The sequence below is a fragment of the Triturus cristatus genome, chromosome 6, assembly GCF_964204655.1.
Source record: "Triturus cristatus chromosome 6, aTriCri1.1, whole genome shotgun sequence".
Taxonomy (NCBI): Eukaryota; Metazoa; Chordata; class Amphibia; order Caudata; family Salamandridae; genus Triturus; species Triturus cristatus.
This window is the reverse complement of record NC_140589.1, coordinates 1,914,046,182-1,914,061,575: the sequence shown is the minus strand read 5'-3', so window position 1 is coordinate 1,914,061,575 and position 15,394 is coordinate 1,914,046,182. Positions and strand designations below refer to the sequence as shown.

The 15,394-nt window shown below is 43.8% G+C and overlaps 1 protein-coding gene across 4 annotated transcripts in view; it reads right to left on the bottom strand.

The window, feature by feature from the left end:
* Window positions 1-471: 471 nt before the first annotated feature.
* Window positions 472-15,394, bottom strand: part of LOC146822440 (uncharacterized) — a 65,329-nt gene continuing 50,406 nt past the window's right edge. For 2 of the 4 annotated variants that reach the window (XM_085613546.1, XM_085613548.1), the window contains exons 2-9: window positions 13,592-13,633; window positions 12,678-12,758; window positions 11,613-11,771; window positions 10,838-10,924; window positions 6,392-6,542; window positions 2,442-2,531; window positions 1,530-1,837; window positions 472-628 (exon numbers count right to left, since the gene is read on the bottom strand). In XM_085613546.1, coding sequence (XP_085469672.1) covers window positions 542-628; window positions 1,530-1,837; window positions 2,442-2,531; window positions 6,392-6,542; window positions 10,838-10,873 — 672 coding nt within the window. In that variant the 5' untranslated portion in view covers window positions 10,874-10,924; window positions 11,613-11,771; window positions 12,678-12,758; window positions 13,592-13,633 and the 3' untranslated portion in view covers window positions 472-541. The remainder of the gene's footprint in view (window positions 629-1,529; window positions 1,838-2,441; window positions 2,532-6,391; window positions 6,543-10,837; window positions 10,925-11,612; window positions 11,772-12,677; window positions 12,759-13,591; window positions 13,634-15,394) is intronic. The other 2 variants (XM_085613549.1, XM_085613547.1) reach the window with 1 other exon arrangement.

The window sequence follows — 15,394 nt, the reverse complement described above, 5'->3', positions numbered from 1 at the left end:
CCCCAATGCGCCAAACTCTAAAACAGGCCCTGCGTCCTTAGGGCTTCTCTTCATGTTGCTTATCCGGCCATCACAAAAACCTCTGTCATGTCTGGGATGAATAAATCGTCTGGTGCAGGTGTTTGTTAGCAGTGTTTAGGCAAGAGTACTACACATGAAGAAGTCGCTCCTGGCAGCCGCTCACTGCACAGAGCCATGCACAGACACGGTAGTCCACTTCTGGTATGAAAGCACAGTTTGTGCACTATGTACACCATCTTAGTTGGGACGGGGACCTATGCCCAGCATTTTGGAATTATTCCAATCTAAGCTCAGGCACAATGGAAGCACAACACTTTGTTTCATCATAAATGTTCCTCAAAATCACAACCTCAATTTCCACTGCTTTCACTTTTATTCAAACTGTCAGTAAGAGTATGAACGGTTTACAGCTAGACTGGGCAGCATGAAACAGAATGAAGTGATGCAACACAAAACCACATCTAGACAGCAGCATTATTTTAATTTCCAATATGCATCTTGACAACATTATTTTTATTCTCTAATTTCCATCACTAGAGCAACGATATTTATTTGTGCTGGTGCTTGCGCTGGAAGCAGACATATTTTCAAAGAAAAGCTCTGTCATCTAGAAAAGAAAAATATAGAAATATACATTTCAGTTAGGGCTAATGTAACAAAAAAACGTTTACATTTTTAGGTAACTTGAACAAAAAAAGTTCTAAAGACCACAGACGTTTGCACTGATACAAATAAAACAGTACAGGGCAAATGTGTGCTTCTTTTCTGCAGATTTAGACTTGGGGCAAACTGATTCACGCTATTTTGCAGTAATGAATACATACATTCTGACAAGTTTTCCAAATGTAGACTATGGGAGTATAGTACTTTGTTCTGTAATTTATTGCAAGGTTATCAAAAATAGTGCAGGAATAGTTTGTTTTTTCAAGAAAGGCCTGTGGGAGGGCAGGTTTGACAAACAGGCGAGGAGGCTGAATATATTTTCCAAAAGGACGATTTTTATTAGCAATAGTAGAAGTGGTAGGTTGTAAAGGATGTTTTTCTTCCTGCTCATCTCTGGATTTGGCTTAGCTTGATGGGGATCCAGAGGTTGGTGTTCCCGGCTCCTCCTCTTCAGTATAAAGGTGTTCTCCCCGGAGGCTCATAAGAGAGGGAAAGAGGGAGCTGTCAGTTACTGTTCTATAAGGTCAATTAGTACCAAATACCCGTCACCACACCTTGAAGTGCTTTTACAGACTAGTGCAGGGTTTGGGTTTGCTCCTAGGAAATCTATTAGTCCCATAACTGGAGTGCAGCAGGAAATTAGGCTTGTTATCTGTCCCGCTATTTAAGGAAGTCACGCTATTAAAGGAAGTGCCACCTGTTCAAGAAAAATCGAAATATACGGGCGTGCAACACACGGTTACTACTGAGGCAGAATCCCCACTTCGCTACCTGTGCCCTTTCTCGTGCTTGCCACCTGCCTCCCTCGCACCCTGCCTCTGGTCCCTCGAGACGCTACCACTCACCGGCTCCGTCGCATCTTTCCTGAGCTGCGGCCGCTCTCCAGCATCCTCCGGCGGACACCGCCACCCTTCACACCACCGTTCGTCCGGTTCCGCGTCTCCTTCTTCCAGGGCGTCCTCGGGTTTCCTTCGGGTGTTTGCCTGCCGTGTCCATCTTCTTTCTCCGGCTTTCCGTCTCCCGACTTCGTTCCTGCTGCTCCTTCGCCACCGGTCCAAGACGCTTCCTGTTTGATTTCCCCTCTTTTCATTGGGCGGCTGCCAGAACTTCCGCAGTTGTGCCCGCCTACTTCCGGGGTCATGTTGACGTCTCGCTGTGGAGAGACAGAATAGGGGAATGGATTTTGTAGTCCTTCATGGTCCTTCATACTCCGAACGTTGAAATGAGTACGGGCTCTACGGGGAAGATCCTCTCATGGCGTTACACAGGTGAGACCCTCGTGAATTTTCTCACAAGGCCATTTATGGATTAAGATCAGCTCAGCTTTCAATTACACTTTAAAATGATGTATAACAATACATATATTAAATATGGTTCCACAATGCATCTGTAATATAGATACAGCATCGGCATTCAATGGCAAAGCCAATAAGTCTGGCTATTAAGTGTTAAGGTGGGTAAAGAACAGGAGCCACAGGTTCTGGCAGGTAAGAACCGTGGTGGAAAGAAAAGCCAGCCAGACAGGGCCAGGAAAGATAGACGTGATGTCAGTGTGGTGAGAGCAGGTGAATTACAGGACAGTCATGGAGCCGCTGTAGTTCACAGATTGGACATCGCAGTTACAGATGAGGAGCAGCAGGTGGCTGGAAATGAGGTTGGATCTTAGACACCAATTCCTGAAGGACAACAACAGTGCATGCAGGTGAAGCCAAAGAAATGCGGTTCACATCTATCCACTGATATTCTCTGTCACTTACCCTTTCTCTCCCAGAACGATGATAGATGTGGTTGATAATTGTAGGGCTGCACTTCTAAAATATTCCAGATGTTCCATGCCACAGTGAGTGCTTCAAAGACACAATAAATAGCATTAGTGAAAGACTCGAAGTATTGTGTCACTCTACACACACAAATTACCTCTCTGCACACCCCAAAATATCCCTCTCTGTTCATCACTCATCGGTCCCCCGACCTTGCTCTGCATAAACGGTAGAAGCATTATAGACTCTCATTGTCATGCTGCTTCCAGTGTCCACTTTACACTGCATGAAGTACGGTACATTCCAGAATCCACTTTAGATTGTGAGGCTTGAGATAAACTTTCACAAGGCAAGCAGAGTTTGTACAACATAAGCATTCCTATGAATGCCTCACTGGGGAGGTCAGCAGATGAAAATTAAAGTGATTAAAAGTCCCATTTCTAGACAAGCTTCACCACCCAAGTAAAGCTCAGACGTTTGCGCACTTATGAACCGTAGAATGGGATTCATCCTTGAGGGCAAAGAAAGCATCACTCGGAAACAGCTGCTTAGGATGTTTAAACCTCTTTATCTTATTATTAACCTTCAAAAATGATCATTATGGCGCTTTTGCATTATTTTGCTCAAAATTCACATGGAATTACCCAAACAAGGAAAATTAACTCAATGTTACGGCACCCATTAATGCGCCACACACTTACACAAAATGTAACAGCAAAAGCTAACAACCTTTCGTAAGATTTAAAACTAATAATGAATGTATTTTCTTATGAGAACAAATCTGAATGTTGTCATTACTGTGGAACAGAAATCGCTCTGGTGAATACAAGGACCGTCTTGTGTGGTTCAGCTAACCAAGGCTCCCAAAGCATGTTGATCCTTCTCAACCACTTTGTCTCATCTTCCGATTCTGACTTCAGTCTGTTTCACACTTCAGTGACCCCTCCAGTGCAATGTTTTGAATTCTTATACCCTGAGAGGTCACATGAGGAGTACCAGAGCTTCTCTCCTATACCTCACTTTAATAATTACCTGAAGCCCCCCCATGGGACTCCTAATAAACCACAACCTTCCCTCCCACTCCTAAGATGATAGCAGGTAGATGTACCTGTGGGACAAAGAAAACAATCCACCAATGTGACCGAAGACCTCAAAGCAACAGAGATGTGGATGAGTCAGAGCAACCTGAAGCTCACTGGATTAACAACAGAAATCCTGGTGCTGCGGCACCACACATCCCTTAAAAAATAATGTCACTCTGCCACATCTTGGTGACATTTTTCCATCACAACCAAAGGCAGGAACCTTTTCATGATTTAGTCCCAGACCCTCCTAACTGACAGAAACAATGGTCAATACCACCTTCTCCCCAAAAAAGTTCCTCAAAATTTCTGTCCCAAATCACAACAAATCACCTCTCCCCATAGTAGGGACACTAGCAAATGTGACTACAGCAATGCCCTGTATATCACTCAGATCTCCTCCCATCAGACTAAAAGACTATGAAAACCTCAAACACGTTCATTCACCTTTCTTTTCTTCATGCAAAAGCCCCGACCAGTCACACCTCAACTAACAAGTCTCACTTTTCCTAAGCTTCAAACTGCCCTGAATGTTCAGCACTCTGATACCTACAGTACAAATTCAAGCTCCACCAGCTTGCCATCTAGGATTCAAAGCAGTCAACCTTCTAGCAGTGGGATGAGGGACAAACGGCTGGGCACAGTTCCCAGTCCCAGCTAGGACAGTACAGAGTGCACAAACAGTGCCAGATTAACAGAAGTGGGCTACCATTTCTGAATATGGCTCTGTGCAGCGCGTGCCTTCTTCGTGTTTAGTATTCTTGCCTAAACAGCTGGAGCCAACGGTAGAAACTGATGTGAAGGCCCTCGCTTTGCAATATCCTCCCTCCACACTTGTACCGTCACTTACCAATACAATTAAAAACAATGTGAAAGTCATGCAGTAACTCTCATTCTGTATGAAGCCATCATGTACAGAGCTTAACTAAACAAATAAACATTAATGTTTGTCAATAAGCATGGTGTACGCGTGAAGTAGTTACATAAAGCAAGGTGGATGGAAGTGACATCAGTGTATGTTAAATGAAATAAGAATGTAGAGGCAGATGTATCAAGCCTTTGCACCGGTGCAAGTCACAAAAAGAAATACTCCTGATAAGGTACTTTTGAGCGCAAAGATTTATTTCTGCTGGAAAGTTGAATAAACGTAAAGCAGAGTAGCTTTATTTGTGCCAAGGGGCATTCCAAGGATGACACATGGGAATTCCTATGAAACCACAAATGGAGTTTGAGACAAAGTCCAATATACTATCCAATATACTATAAAGGGTACACAGGCCGATGCTCCAAAAAATGATAGCCTCCCTCTGGAGGCAACGTCGGTGAAAATAAGTTTTTGGGTACAACATTTTCAGTCTTTGCTTGTGCGTACAGAAGACATAGAAAGTGGGAAAGTTAAAATACACGTCTCAGCAAATCACTTTAACTGAAAGGGTTTCTTTCTAGTACAAAACATATTCTAGAGTTGCACAACATCTTCGCACTATAGTGCACAGGACTGTGCTTAGAGCTAGACATACTTAAGAACCAGCGCTTGGGTAGAGAGCAGCAGTGCCGAATCTTTATAGATATGGTACTGTCCACACTCTTCCTTTCACACAATGCAGCACAGCAACCATGCTTGCTGCACTGCACTGCGTGAATAGTAAGTTTGCCCCTTAAAACTAAATGGTGTCTTCAGTGGTGCAGAGGAAAATTACTTTAATGATATGGTAGATGATTTAGGGGAAGGAGGGTATAAAAGATTACAGTCGATTTGAAGAGGATTCCTTTGTGAGAACATTATAACCAAGCACACAGTGGGAACAAAACAAACAGGCACATGGGTATGCGCACTGACACCCTGTCACTTACCCTTCGCTGTGAGTTGCACCACCAATGCGATGCTTCTCTTGTGTGTGCCACCTGAGGTATGCAAGTCTGGCAAATGTAAAGATTTGAATAAAAAGTATCGGACAAGAACACAAGACCACACTCAGAACAGAATCCTCTATGTCCATCAGCCTGTAGTTCCCATGGTGTCACATTATTCGGAATATCGGCATACACATATATTGGGACCAAAACGCCTGTTTTGATGCTGTCAAAGGAATGTAAACATATGATGAAAGATCTGGTTTCGTTTGGTGTATCTGTTTCCTGTGCACAGGGCTGATGCTTTTTGGCGAGGTAAGAAAGCCTTAGGGCGGCACTTGCTGGTAGTGCCAATGTACTGAATAAAGCCTGAAAGTTGTATTTTTGGTGTGTATGGGGAGTGATCAAGCACAATTATCCGTTGCTATCTGTGCTGACAACTCAGACACTGTTTCTTTCTGTGCAGAGACCAATAAGAAAGTTGTGGTGGTTAAGAAAAGAGAAGTATTGGAGAGGGACAAGGAGTGAAAAGCAACCTTGGGAAAGATATTGGGAAAGACAGATGGTTTCTGGCCACTTAAATCATAACTCAAGGGTGCAGCAACCAGGCTGTGCTCGGAAGGATGAAGAAGACATCTATGTGGTGATTGCAGGTGGTTGAGCTGTTGGACCAACAAGGTATAAGCTGGTCTTCAGGATTCTGGATCTGGTAGGAGGGCTTTGCATGGCCTGTCCCCCTCCAACTGATGCCTGCTCCACTTGGGCTCTGGATCCTGCCTGTGTATGGCAGGAGGGCTTTGCATGGTCTATCCCCCTCCAACTGATCCCTGCTCTCATTCATGCTCTCAATCTTACCTGTATATGGTAGGAGGGCTTTGTATGGTCTATCCACCTCCAAAGAATGCCTGCTCTCACTCACCCTCTCAATTGTGCCTGTGTATGATAGGAGGGCTTTGCATGGTCTTTCCCCCTCCAAAGGATGCCTGCTCTCACTCGGGCTCTCAATCTTACCTGTATATGGTAGGAGGGCTTTGCATGGTCTATCTCCCTCCAAAGGATGCCTGCTCCACTCGGGCTCTGGATCCTGCCGGTATCTATAGTTTAACGGCGTGCACTCCTTATTTTCCTCTTTGCCAGGCCAGATTGATTCCTCTGAAAGACACTAAAAAAGTGCATCAGGCAACCTCTAGCGATACGATCAACAAAGTGACTGTCCTAATGCTTGAATTAATCCCAGCCATTGGTGATTACTCTTCGCTACATTCCAGTTCACTGATTTTTGCTCACTTTGCTACTACAGACCAACCATATGCCACAATTAAATGCAAATCACTCTTGGCGCTCACTGCAGTAGGGGCGGTTCCACCGTGATCTGCTAGGCCTTATCCTCTCTGAATGAGCAAACATGCGGCTCCATCCTGCTTCGCCATCAGTGAGGTGCATCAGGCGTCTTACGGCACAATGAGCACAGGACATAGTGTTCAGCCTTTGCGTCGGGCGCTAGTAATCACTGGGTATTAACCAGTATAGGTACTATCATTTACTGCAGAATTTGTACCACAACTCTACAACTGCACTTCAATTGGATAATATTATTATTCACGTCATCTCACTCCACCCCTTGGAAGCCCTGTCTATCAATGCACTTACCCTTCCACTCCTGGCAGCATAAGGTTTAGATCGCTTCTCTGCATCACGCTCTCTTGTGAGTGGTGGGGTCTGTGAAGGTCCCAAAAGAGGTCATCAGCAGTCGCGGCTGGCATTACTCACAGGTGGGGGGGTTAGACAGGGGTGCGTTTTAGCACCCCTGTTGTTTATCATCTATATCAATGGCATAGCAAAGGTTTTAAAACAAGTAACTAGAGATGTCCCAATTGTCCAGGGGCATCCTTTGCCAGTTTTACTATACGCAGATGATGCGGTCCTTATGGGCCGCACCCCTAACGCCCTCCGTTTGCTTGTGGAAAGTTTTGTACATCATATGGAGGGCCTTGATCTGCGTGTGAATTTTAAAAAATCTTTTGTTATGTCATGCGGACCTGGTAAATGGAAACTTAATACCATCCATATCGGGTCTGATAAACTTGATTCTGTAAATTCTTTTATATATCTTGGGGTGGCTTTCGCTGCGAACAACTCATGGAGTGGGCATTTCGCCCACGCCACGAGTAAGTTCTCGAAGGCCATCAACTCAATATTGAGTCTCCCACGCCCTAAGAAATTAGGTGCAACCAGTGCTATTTTAATTTTTTTTAGATTGCAGTGTATTCCTGTCGCCACTTACGGGGCTGAAGTTTGGGCCCCTGCTAAAAACCCCGGTATCCAACGAGAAGAGACACGTTTCTGCAGGAAAGTATTGGGTGCCCCAATTTCGTCCTCTGAATTTATCTGTCACAAAGAGCTAAACCTCCCTTACATCTGTGATTTTATTAGAAGTAGACCAGCCTTATTCTGGTTGAGAATCTGGAGGAACAACGCAGCCTCCTTAACACAAGATATAATTAAAGATTGTCTTAAATGTGATCACGGTCTCTCAATCCCATGGCTTGCTGGAGTTTTAAAATTACTAAGTGCCGTGAACAAAGGAGATCTTTTCTCAGATCCCTCCAGGATCGGATGTCAAGATAATGTAGAGGTTAAACATGCACTATATGCACTCTTTGAAACAGAAAGGATGGAAAGGGAACTATCCAAATCTACCGTTGTCAGATACATGGAGAATGACCTGCCCAGGCAACCCCTCCCACTTTATCTTACTCTTCCTATGTCCAGTTGGGAGAGGTCTCTGTTATTTCGATTAAGGGCAGGCTCCATAAAATTTCTGTTGGGTTTCCCCTTGGGTTATAATCACACCACAGAATGTAACCCCTGCCCCTGTGATAGTACCAGCAAACAGAATGATCTGCATTTTTTATTTTTCTGCAAATTTTACTTAAAATACATCAACTGGTTTTTAACACCTTATTTTAGAAAACAAAGACCCCTCTCCCTGGAGGAGTCCCGTTCGATGTTACTCTCCCTGGATACAGAGGAACTGACCTTTCGTGCTAGTACCTTTTTAAGACTAATAATTTGTGTACGTAATATGATGGAAAACCCTTGAAAGATTGCTGTTTTAGTTCCCTTTTTAATTTTTAAAGTTACTGTATTTTGTATATTGTAATAATGAACCGTTTTTATGTCTGTACTTTTATGAATTCAAGTAATTCGAATAAAGGTCTTTTGATTGATTGATTGATACTCACAGGTGGCGGGGCAGGGGTAATGCAGGGAGGAGGAGGGGTTAATAATATAATAAAGAAAAAACTTACTTGTCCGCCGGCCGGGTCCCACGTTTTCTCGCCACCAGTCCTGCTCGGCACCTGCTCTTGCTCTCCTGCCTCCAGAAGGAACAGGAAGCGCAGCATCCCTCCCCTCCCCTAAGCAATGGCAGCGTTGTGATTGGTGAGGATGCTGCCTAGGAAGGGGCTTACGGGGAAGCCATTTTCTCCATGTAGGCTGCATTTCAGCCTGCATGGAGAAACGGCAAAGTGCTCATGACTGGTCTGGCTGGCCCCAGAGGGCCGACCAAACAGTCATTGTACCCTCAGGAGTGGGCACGCCACTCCTCCCCTGCTTGAAGAGCAGCCCCGCCCACCCGCCTGCCTCCAACCAATCCCTTCTGTTCTGCTTACTGCGAGAAGCAGAAACATAAAATGGTCGTTATTACCATTTTATGCTTCTGCTTCTCACGCTGCGAGAACGCAACGGGGTGACGCTCCACCGCCCTAGTGGAGGAGTCGCCCCAAAAACCTCTTCTACCAACGGCAGACAACATCACTTGCCACAATGAGAAATCCCCTCACTCTTTGTAACCCACTTTAGCACCCCTTGGTATTTTGTCGAAGCAGAAAGATGATTACAGATACTCCCGTACCATCAACACAGTTTCTGGGAAGTCACAGGGGATCGAGGATAAAAACCTTACCTGCACTATTTCCCCAGCATTGGTATCTTACACAGATTCACATGCTTTGAGTATCCCCCATTGTCATACAAAGACCATGTACCATATGTAAAAAGGATATCCAAGGATAATTTAATAGCCCATCAAGGTCGCCTTAGGCAAGCAACAAGATCACAGAAACCACAGAAGCCATTTTAGATTCTATGAAGTACACCAAATGAGCGAGAAATGTATAAAGCAAGCAGGCTGCATATATTTATTGTGCAAGAGTGCATGCATGTGTGTGTGCAAGCACATACATGTGGGTCAATATGTTCATGTATGTGGATCTGTGACTGCATGAATTTAGGAGGAGCATGTGACTGTTGTGCCCACCATGGTAATTTGATAGCCCAGGCACAATGGTCTTAATTGTGGGCAGCTTGTGGGCATCTATCGAATGACACTGATTGATCATGTGTGATAAAATGCTGGTCCCCAGTTAAAGGTGGAAATACTTGGCAACTCGTGGGACATCAATGGCACGTTGCCCATTCACACTCAGCAAAATGATGGCTCTAGAACGAAGATGATAATTCTTGGCAACTTGCTACTTTCGGAGAACTCACATTGCCTACCCATATTAAAATGACCGGCCCTCACATAATACTTGTATATTTGTTGGCAACTTGTGGCAATTTATGGCACAATACCCACCTACTAGCAAATTTTGGAGACAAGGGTATTAAATCCTGGCATGTTGTGGGCATACCCAATGGTGCATATATCTGGCATGGTGATGGCCCTTAGAGAATGCTGGGCATCGTTGACATGTTGAGAAATGCCAGGGTCTGGTGGGTGCGCCATAGACAACGGAACCAGAGTGTGAAATGAGATGGATTGGCAAAGAATCTATATTGAGATACTCTTAAATATTTATAGTTTGACCTTGTTAGGATGTCTATTGTACAGAGCCATTGGGTAAGAATAAGACTATTACTTGCCATTGTCAGGACCAACATTGCATTCTATTTCTCCCTCCAATGTGCAGTCACAAGGCACCATTTTTAAAAACTGTCAGCGTGGATTTCAAGACAAAACAGAGACATTTTAGATGATTACGATATTGATCCAACACAAATCTCTATTGTATGAGATATTGATGTAGGTGATATGAAAATAAATATGCTCTTGAACAATCAAGCAAAATAAATCTCCTAATAGGTAGAAAGCATTGCATTGTCAACACAAAACAGTTGTTTGAAAGATGTGCACCGGCATAAGCCTATGCTGGCGATGGGAAAGAGTCGAGTGTGAATCATAGTGAGCGCCTTTCGTTCAAGACACTATTGTAACAAACTGGACGAGGAGGTGAGTGTTAGATGTTGTGAGGGACAACGGTCAATATATGTGACATGTCATGCTGAATAAGTAGAATAGAGGCAATTTCTTTATCACTAGCGTGGGACCCCAAGGGAAAGCATTCACAGACATGATTCCAACTCAATCCACTTACATCCCCTCTTACCTACCATTTGTATCCCACAATGATTCATATCCCAGCACATGAACTATGATTTCAGTGGCCAGGATGCTCCCATGTCAGGCCAATCTGGTAGCTGTGAAGACATCAAAAAAGGCATCAAGCTAAACTGAGTGCAGGAGTCGACTGCACTAAACATTGTCACAACCTCTGTCATGTCTGAGCTGCCTACAGTCCTCAACATTTTCTTGGCTTAGTAGGAAGATAAGCGCAACCTCTTAGAAAAGGAAGATGATTTTACCTTTATTGTCATTTATCAAGACAAGAAAAGGCATCTTTTATAGTTTCCCATGGTTTAAATACCCACCAATGTCAGGAAAGACCAGAATCTATCCAGGCCCATAAGTGTTTTACACTGAGCTAACTTGCAAGGTATGAAAGTAGTGACTAAGAAAACACGGACAGTCCACAAACCCCCCGCCAATACCACGTAGGACATCTCAGAAGCCTAAAAGTAATGACGTCATGAATTGAGTCCTTAACTACATAAACATAAACATTGATTGGCAAGAAGCATTGTGTATGGATGGAGTGGAAGGAAATGACATCAATCTGGTGAGAGCAGGTGGGTTAGTGGATGGAATGAGTGTAGAGCAGCCATGGCTTCCTCAGTCTTGTAGAGGAAATAAGTTTATAACTGAGGGAAGCAGAATATAAAAAAGCCTCAGGTAGATAACAGGATCCACAGCTCGAGACTTGTAACAGAGCACGCACTGGGGACAGAGGAAACACTCAGACATATGGGTGTGTATCCCATCACTTACCCTCTGCGATCATGGGGGCCCAGCATGAATGCACGGCCTAATCTGTGGAACGTCAACTGAGGGATGCAACACTGGCATCTGTGACTTCCACAGATATCCGGTATGAGACCTGGAATCAGTCACAAATCTCGAATCCAGTGCATCCACGTTGGATGGGTTCTGCAAATAAACCAAAAAAAGCAAAAAAAGAGCATCAGGCGCAATCCAGGTAAAGGAACATCACCTCCATCAACACATACATTTTATCTCTGCCCACAATGATTGTTTACTTTTCAGTGTCGTGCATCCTGCGGGTGATTCTCCTTGGCAAGTAATAGTCCTATTCTTACCCAATTGCTCTATAGAATAGACATACTAACAAGGTTAAAATAGAAATGTTTTGGAATATCCCATTATACATTCTTTGCCAATCCATCTGAGTCACACTCTGGTTCCATTCTCTATGGCAGACTGATCAGACTCTGGCATTTCTCAATATGCCAAGAATGCCCAGCATTCTCCAAGGGCCATCACCATGCCACATATATGCACCAACACGGTTGCCCACAGCATGCAAGGATGTATTACCGTTGTCTCAGGCCGTTAGTAGTGGGTGGACTTTGTGCCATAAATGGCCACAAGATACCAAGAAGTATTACCATTGTGTGAGGGGGCGTCATTTTACCATGGGTAGGCAATGTGAATTCTCTCATGAAATTATCAAGTTGCCAAGAATTATCATCATTCTATTCCGGCCGCCATTTTACTGGAGTAAATTACAGCATGCCATGGATGGCCCACGAGTTGCCAGACATTACGCCATTAAGTGGAGACCAGCATTTTATCACACATGATCAATAAGTGTCATCCTATAGATGCCCACAAGCTGATAACAATTACGACCACTGTGCATGGGCTAGCAATCCACCAGGGAGGGCAGTGTGCACAACACTCACACAAGCCTCATACATGCATGCAGAGTTTGAGATACACATGCATGCACATTCCAACACACATGTAGTTGCACACAGACAGACATGCACTCACACACAAAAATATAAAATAAATTTCTTATTAAAACATTACCTCCACTGGATGCTATCGTGACTCTTGGTTCTGCTCCAGGCTTACACCTCCCTGTGATAGTTGGCTCTTGTGGTTAGAAAGCTGAAAGGACAAAATGCATAGGGACAATTGTTGGACTGCCTGGGGCATCAAACAGGAGTGCCTGTTGATGGAAATGAGGAGGGAGAAGGGAATAAGTGGGTGTTCCTACGGGGAGAAAAGGAGAAAATGTCAGTGGCTGTGGGCCCAACATGAAGCCCAGTAGGAAAGACTCATGTGGCAGGGGAGAAGCTCTGGCAAATTTTCTTTCTCCGACAGATGGATTTTTCGCTTTGCATTCAAGCTAGCTCTATAAACACTTTTCTTAACCATTTGCTTTGCAGGCAGAATGTTTATTTCATCAACATAAAAAGAACCCTACTGGAAAAACAAGCAAATGTAAATAAGTAGGTTTAATGTACAAAAAATAAACCCACATTCACACACGTCTATATACTCACACGCTTGCACACACACTGAAATACACAAAGAAGGAAAACAACTAGAAAAAAGAAACCTCTTATGTGTGTGTGTGTGCGGGTGTGTTTGCGTGTGTGTGTGTATTTTAATTAAAAAACATTTGCATTCTCCAATTGTGGATGTCTCTCTGCAGCAACCTAGCACAACCCCAAAGACACAGAAAGCATCATGGTCCTTTGAATGATCTTGACATCTCCAGCACCACATCTGAATTGCTCAAATCTCTTCTGTATGTACATTGGGGTGTTATAATAGGCTGCTCAAATTAAACCAAACATTAGTTGACTAGATACCAAAGAACAACAGTGAAGGCTCCTACCCACCTCCACAAACCCAAATCCACCCACAACAGAGACCTATTTTAACCCGTGTCTAATTTCTTACTGTTTGACTTCCACAAATATAAGGTACTAGACCTGAATCAGTCTCATTTCCAGTGCGTCTGCGTGGGATGGCTGCTGTGAAGACAACAAAGAAGAAACAAAGAGGCATCAGGCACAATCCAGTTCAAGGACAATCTCCTCTATCGACACATACATTTCTCTCTGCCCACAATGAATGGTCATTTACTTTTCACTGGCATGTAATCTACAGGTGATACTCTAAGCATAGAAATGTCTTATTTTTAAGTGTGCCCACTGTCAGATGACGAATGATTACTTCTAGCAAATCTGGTGCAGTATCTCAGATTGTGTTATGGATAACGTGCAGTCTGATTAATTTGTTCACTTTTAATAGGTTTCAAAAAGAAATGAGATTGGACATGACTATAAAGTGTCAAAAAGTGGCAGGGGATTCTGGGGGATCCATGCAAACTAACTGCAGCCAAGCGCCATCCACTCACACCACCAACCAAGTGCCATCCATGCACACCGCCAGCCAAGCACCATCCAAGCACATCGCCAGCCAAGCCACAATCCAAGTACCTCACCAGCCAAGCCTCAATCCACACACATCGACAGCCAAGTAATAGTCCACACACTGCCAGACATGTGCCATCCATGCAAACTGCTAGCCAAGTGACAGTCCGTGCTTACTGCCAGCCAAGCGCTAGTCCATACACACTGCTAGCCATGTACAATGGAGATGGGTGACCCAGCAGAGTGACTGGGACCCTGGGGTGACCTTCAAACTGGCACAGGGGGCACACTGAGATTTTAAGTGTATGTTTTTCAGTTCCTTTTTGAAGTCCAGGTGGTTTTCCTTGTAGGTGATTCTGGGAAATGGGCAGTCAACACTCTGAGAGTCGAAGTCTAGAGGAAGGTTCTTTTCATTCTGTGATCTCACAGTAGTTCCTAGTTACTGATGTTTTAGGTACAAGAGACCACACTTGTTACAAGGTTTACCCATGACTTCCTTGGGCCCTATGCCTGGGAGAAACAATTTTGACAAAATGTGAGGTTTCAATAGGAGACTCATGTGGAAGGGGATGTGGGTAATAAGTAACAATATATCACAGGAACAGTACCAAATGCAAGGGTCAATTTTAGCAGAAATCACATGAAAGAGTGACATTATTAAAAATGTCTGAGCAAGGAGGGCAAAGAAAAGTACTAAGCGGGAAGACTTAAGCTGACAACCAGATTGGTTTGTTCATTCGTGAGCAGCAGGCAATGGGCTGACTGATGGACCCAGAAGTTTATTTGCTGTCAACCGTAAGTTCCAGAGCTAAAAAGATCGAGATCTTACAGTCTAACAAAACACTTCTGTACTCTCCCAACCGGAGACCTAGGTGTCTCTAACCAATTGTACCTTGTATCTCTTTTCCTACTCACTTGTCATTTATCTACACTACATATATCTCCTGCAATTGGAACTTGAAAGTGTGCAAGGAATACAACAATACATTTTAGAAAAGATAAATGTACATCCTAAAATAAAATCAATCTAAATTAGTCTTTTTAGCTACATCAACAGCAGTAAATATGACACCATAACCTTCACATTATATTGAGATGTCCCTTTTTTCCCTTTCTCTCACTTTTCACTCTTGCCTTCTTCCAGTTAATGTAACCCCCTCCAAATTTCATGGTCATATGGTTGTTTTACTCGTCTCTATCTCTCCCCTGCTTCGTCAGTGTCATTTCCCCATTCGCTCGCTCCCTCTCTTTTTTTGTCCCACTTTCTCCTAAACATAATGTAGTGAAAGAGCCACTCTTGTGGTTTGGCACCCTATGATGACCTCCAACTACCACCATTGTAACTGACTTTAGTGTATT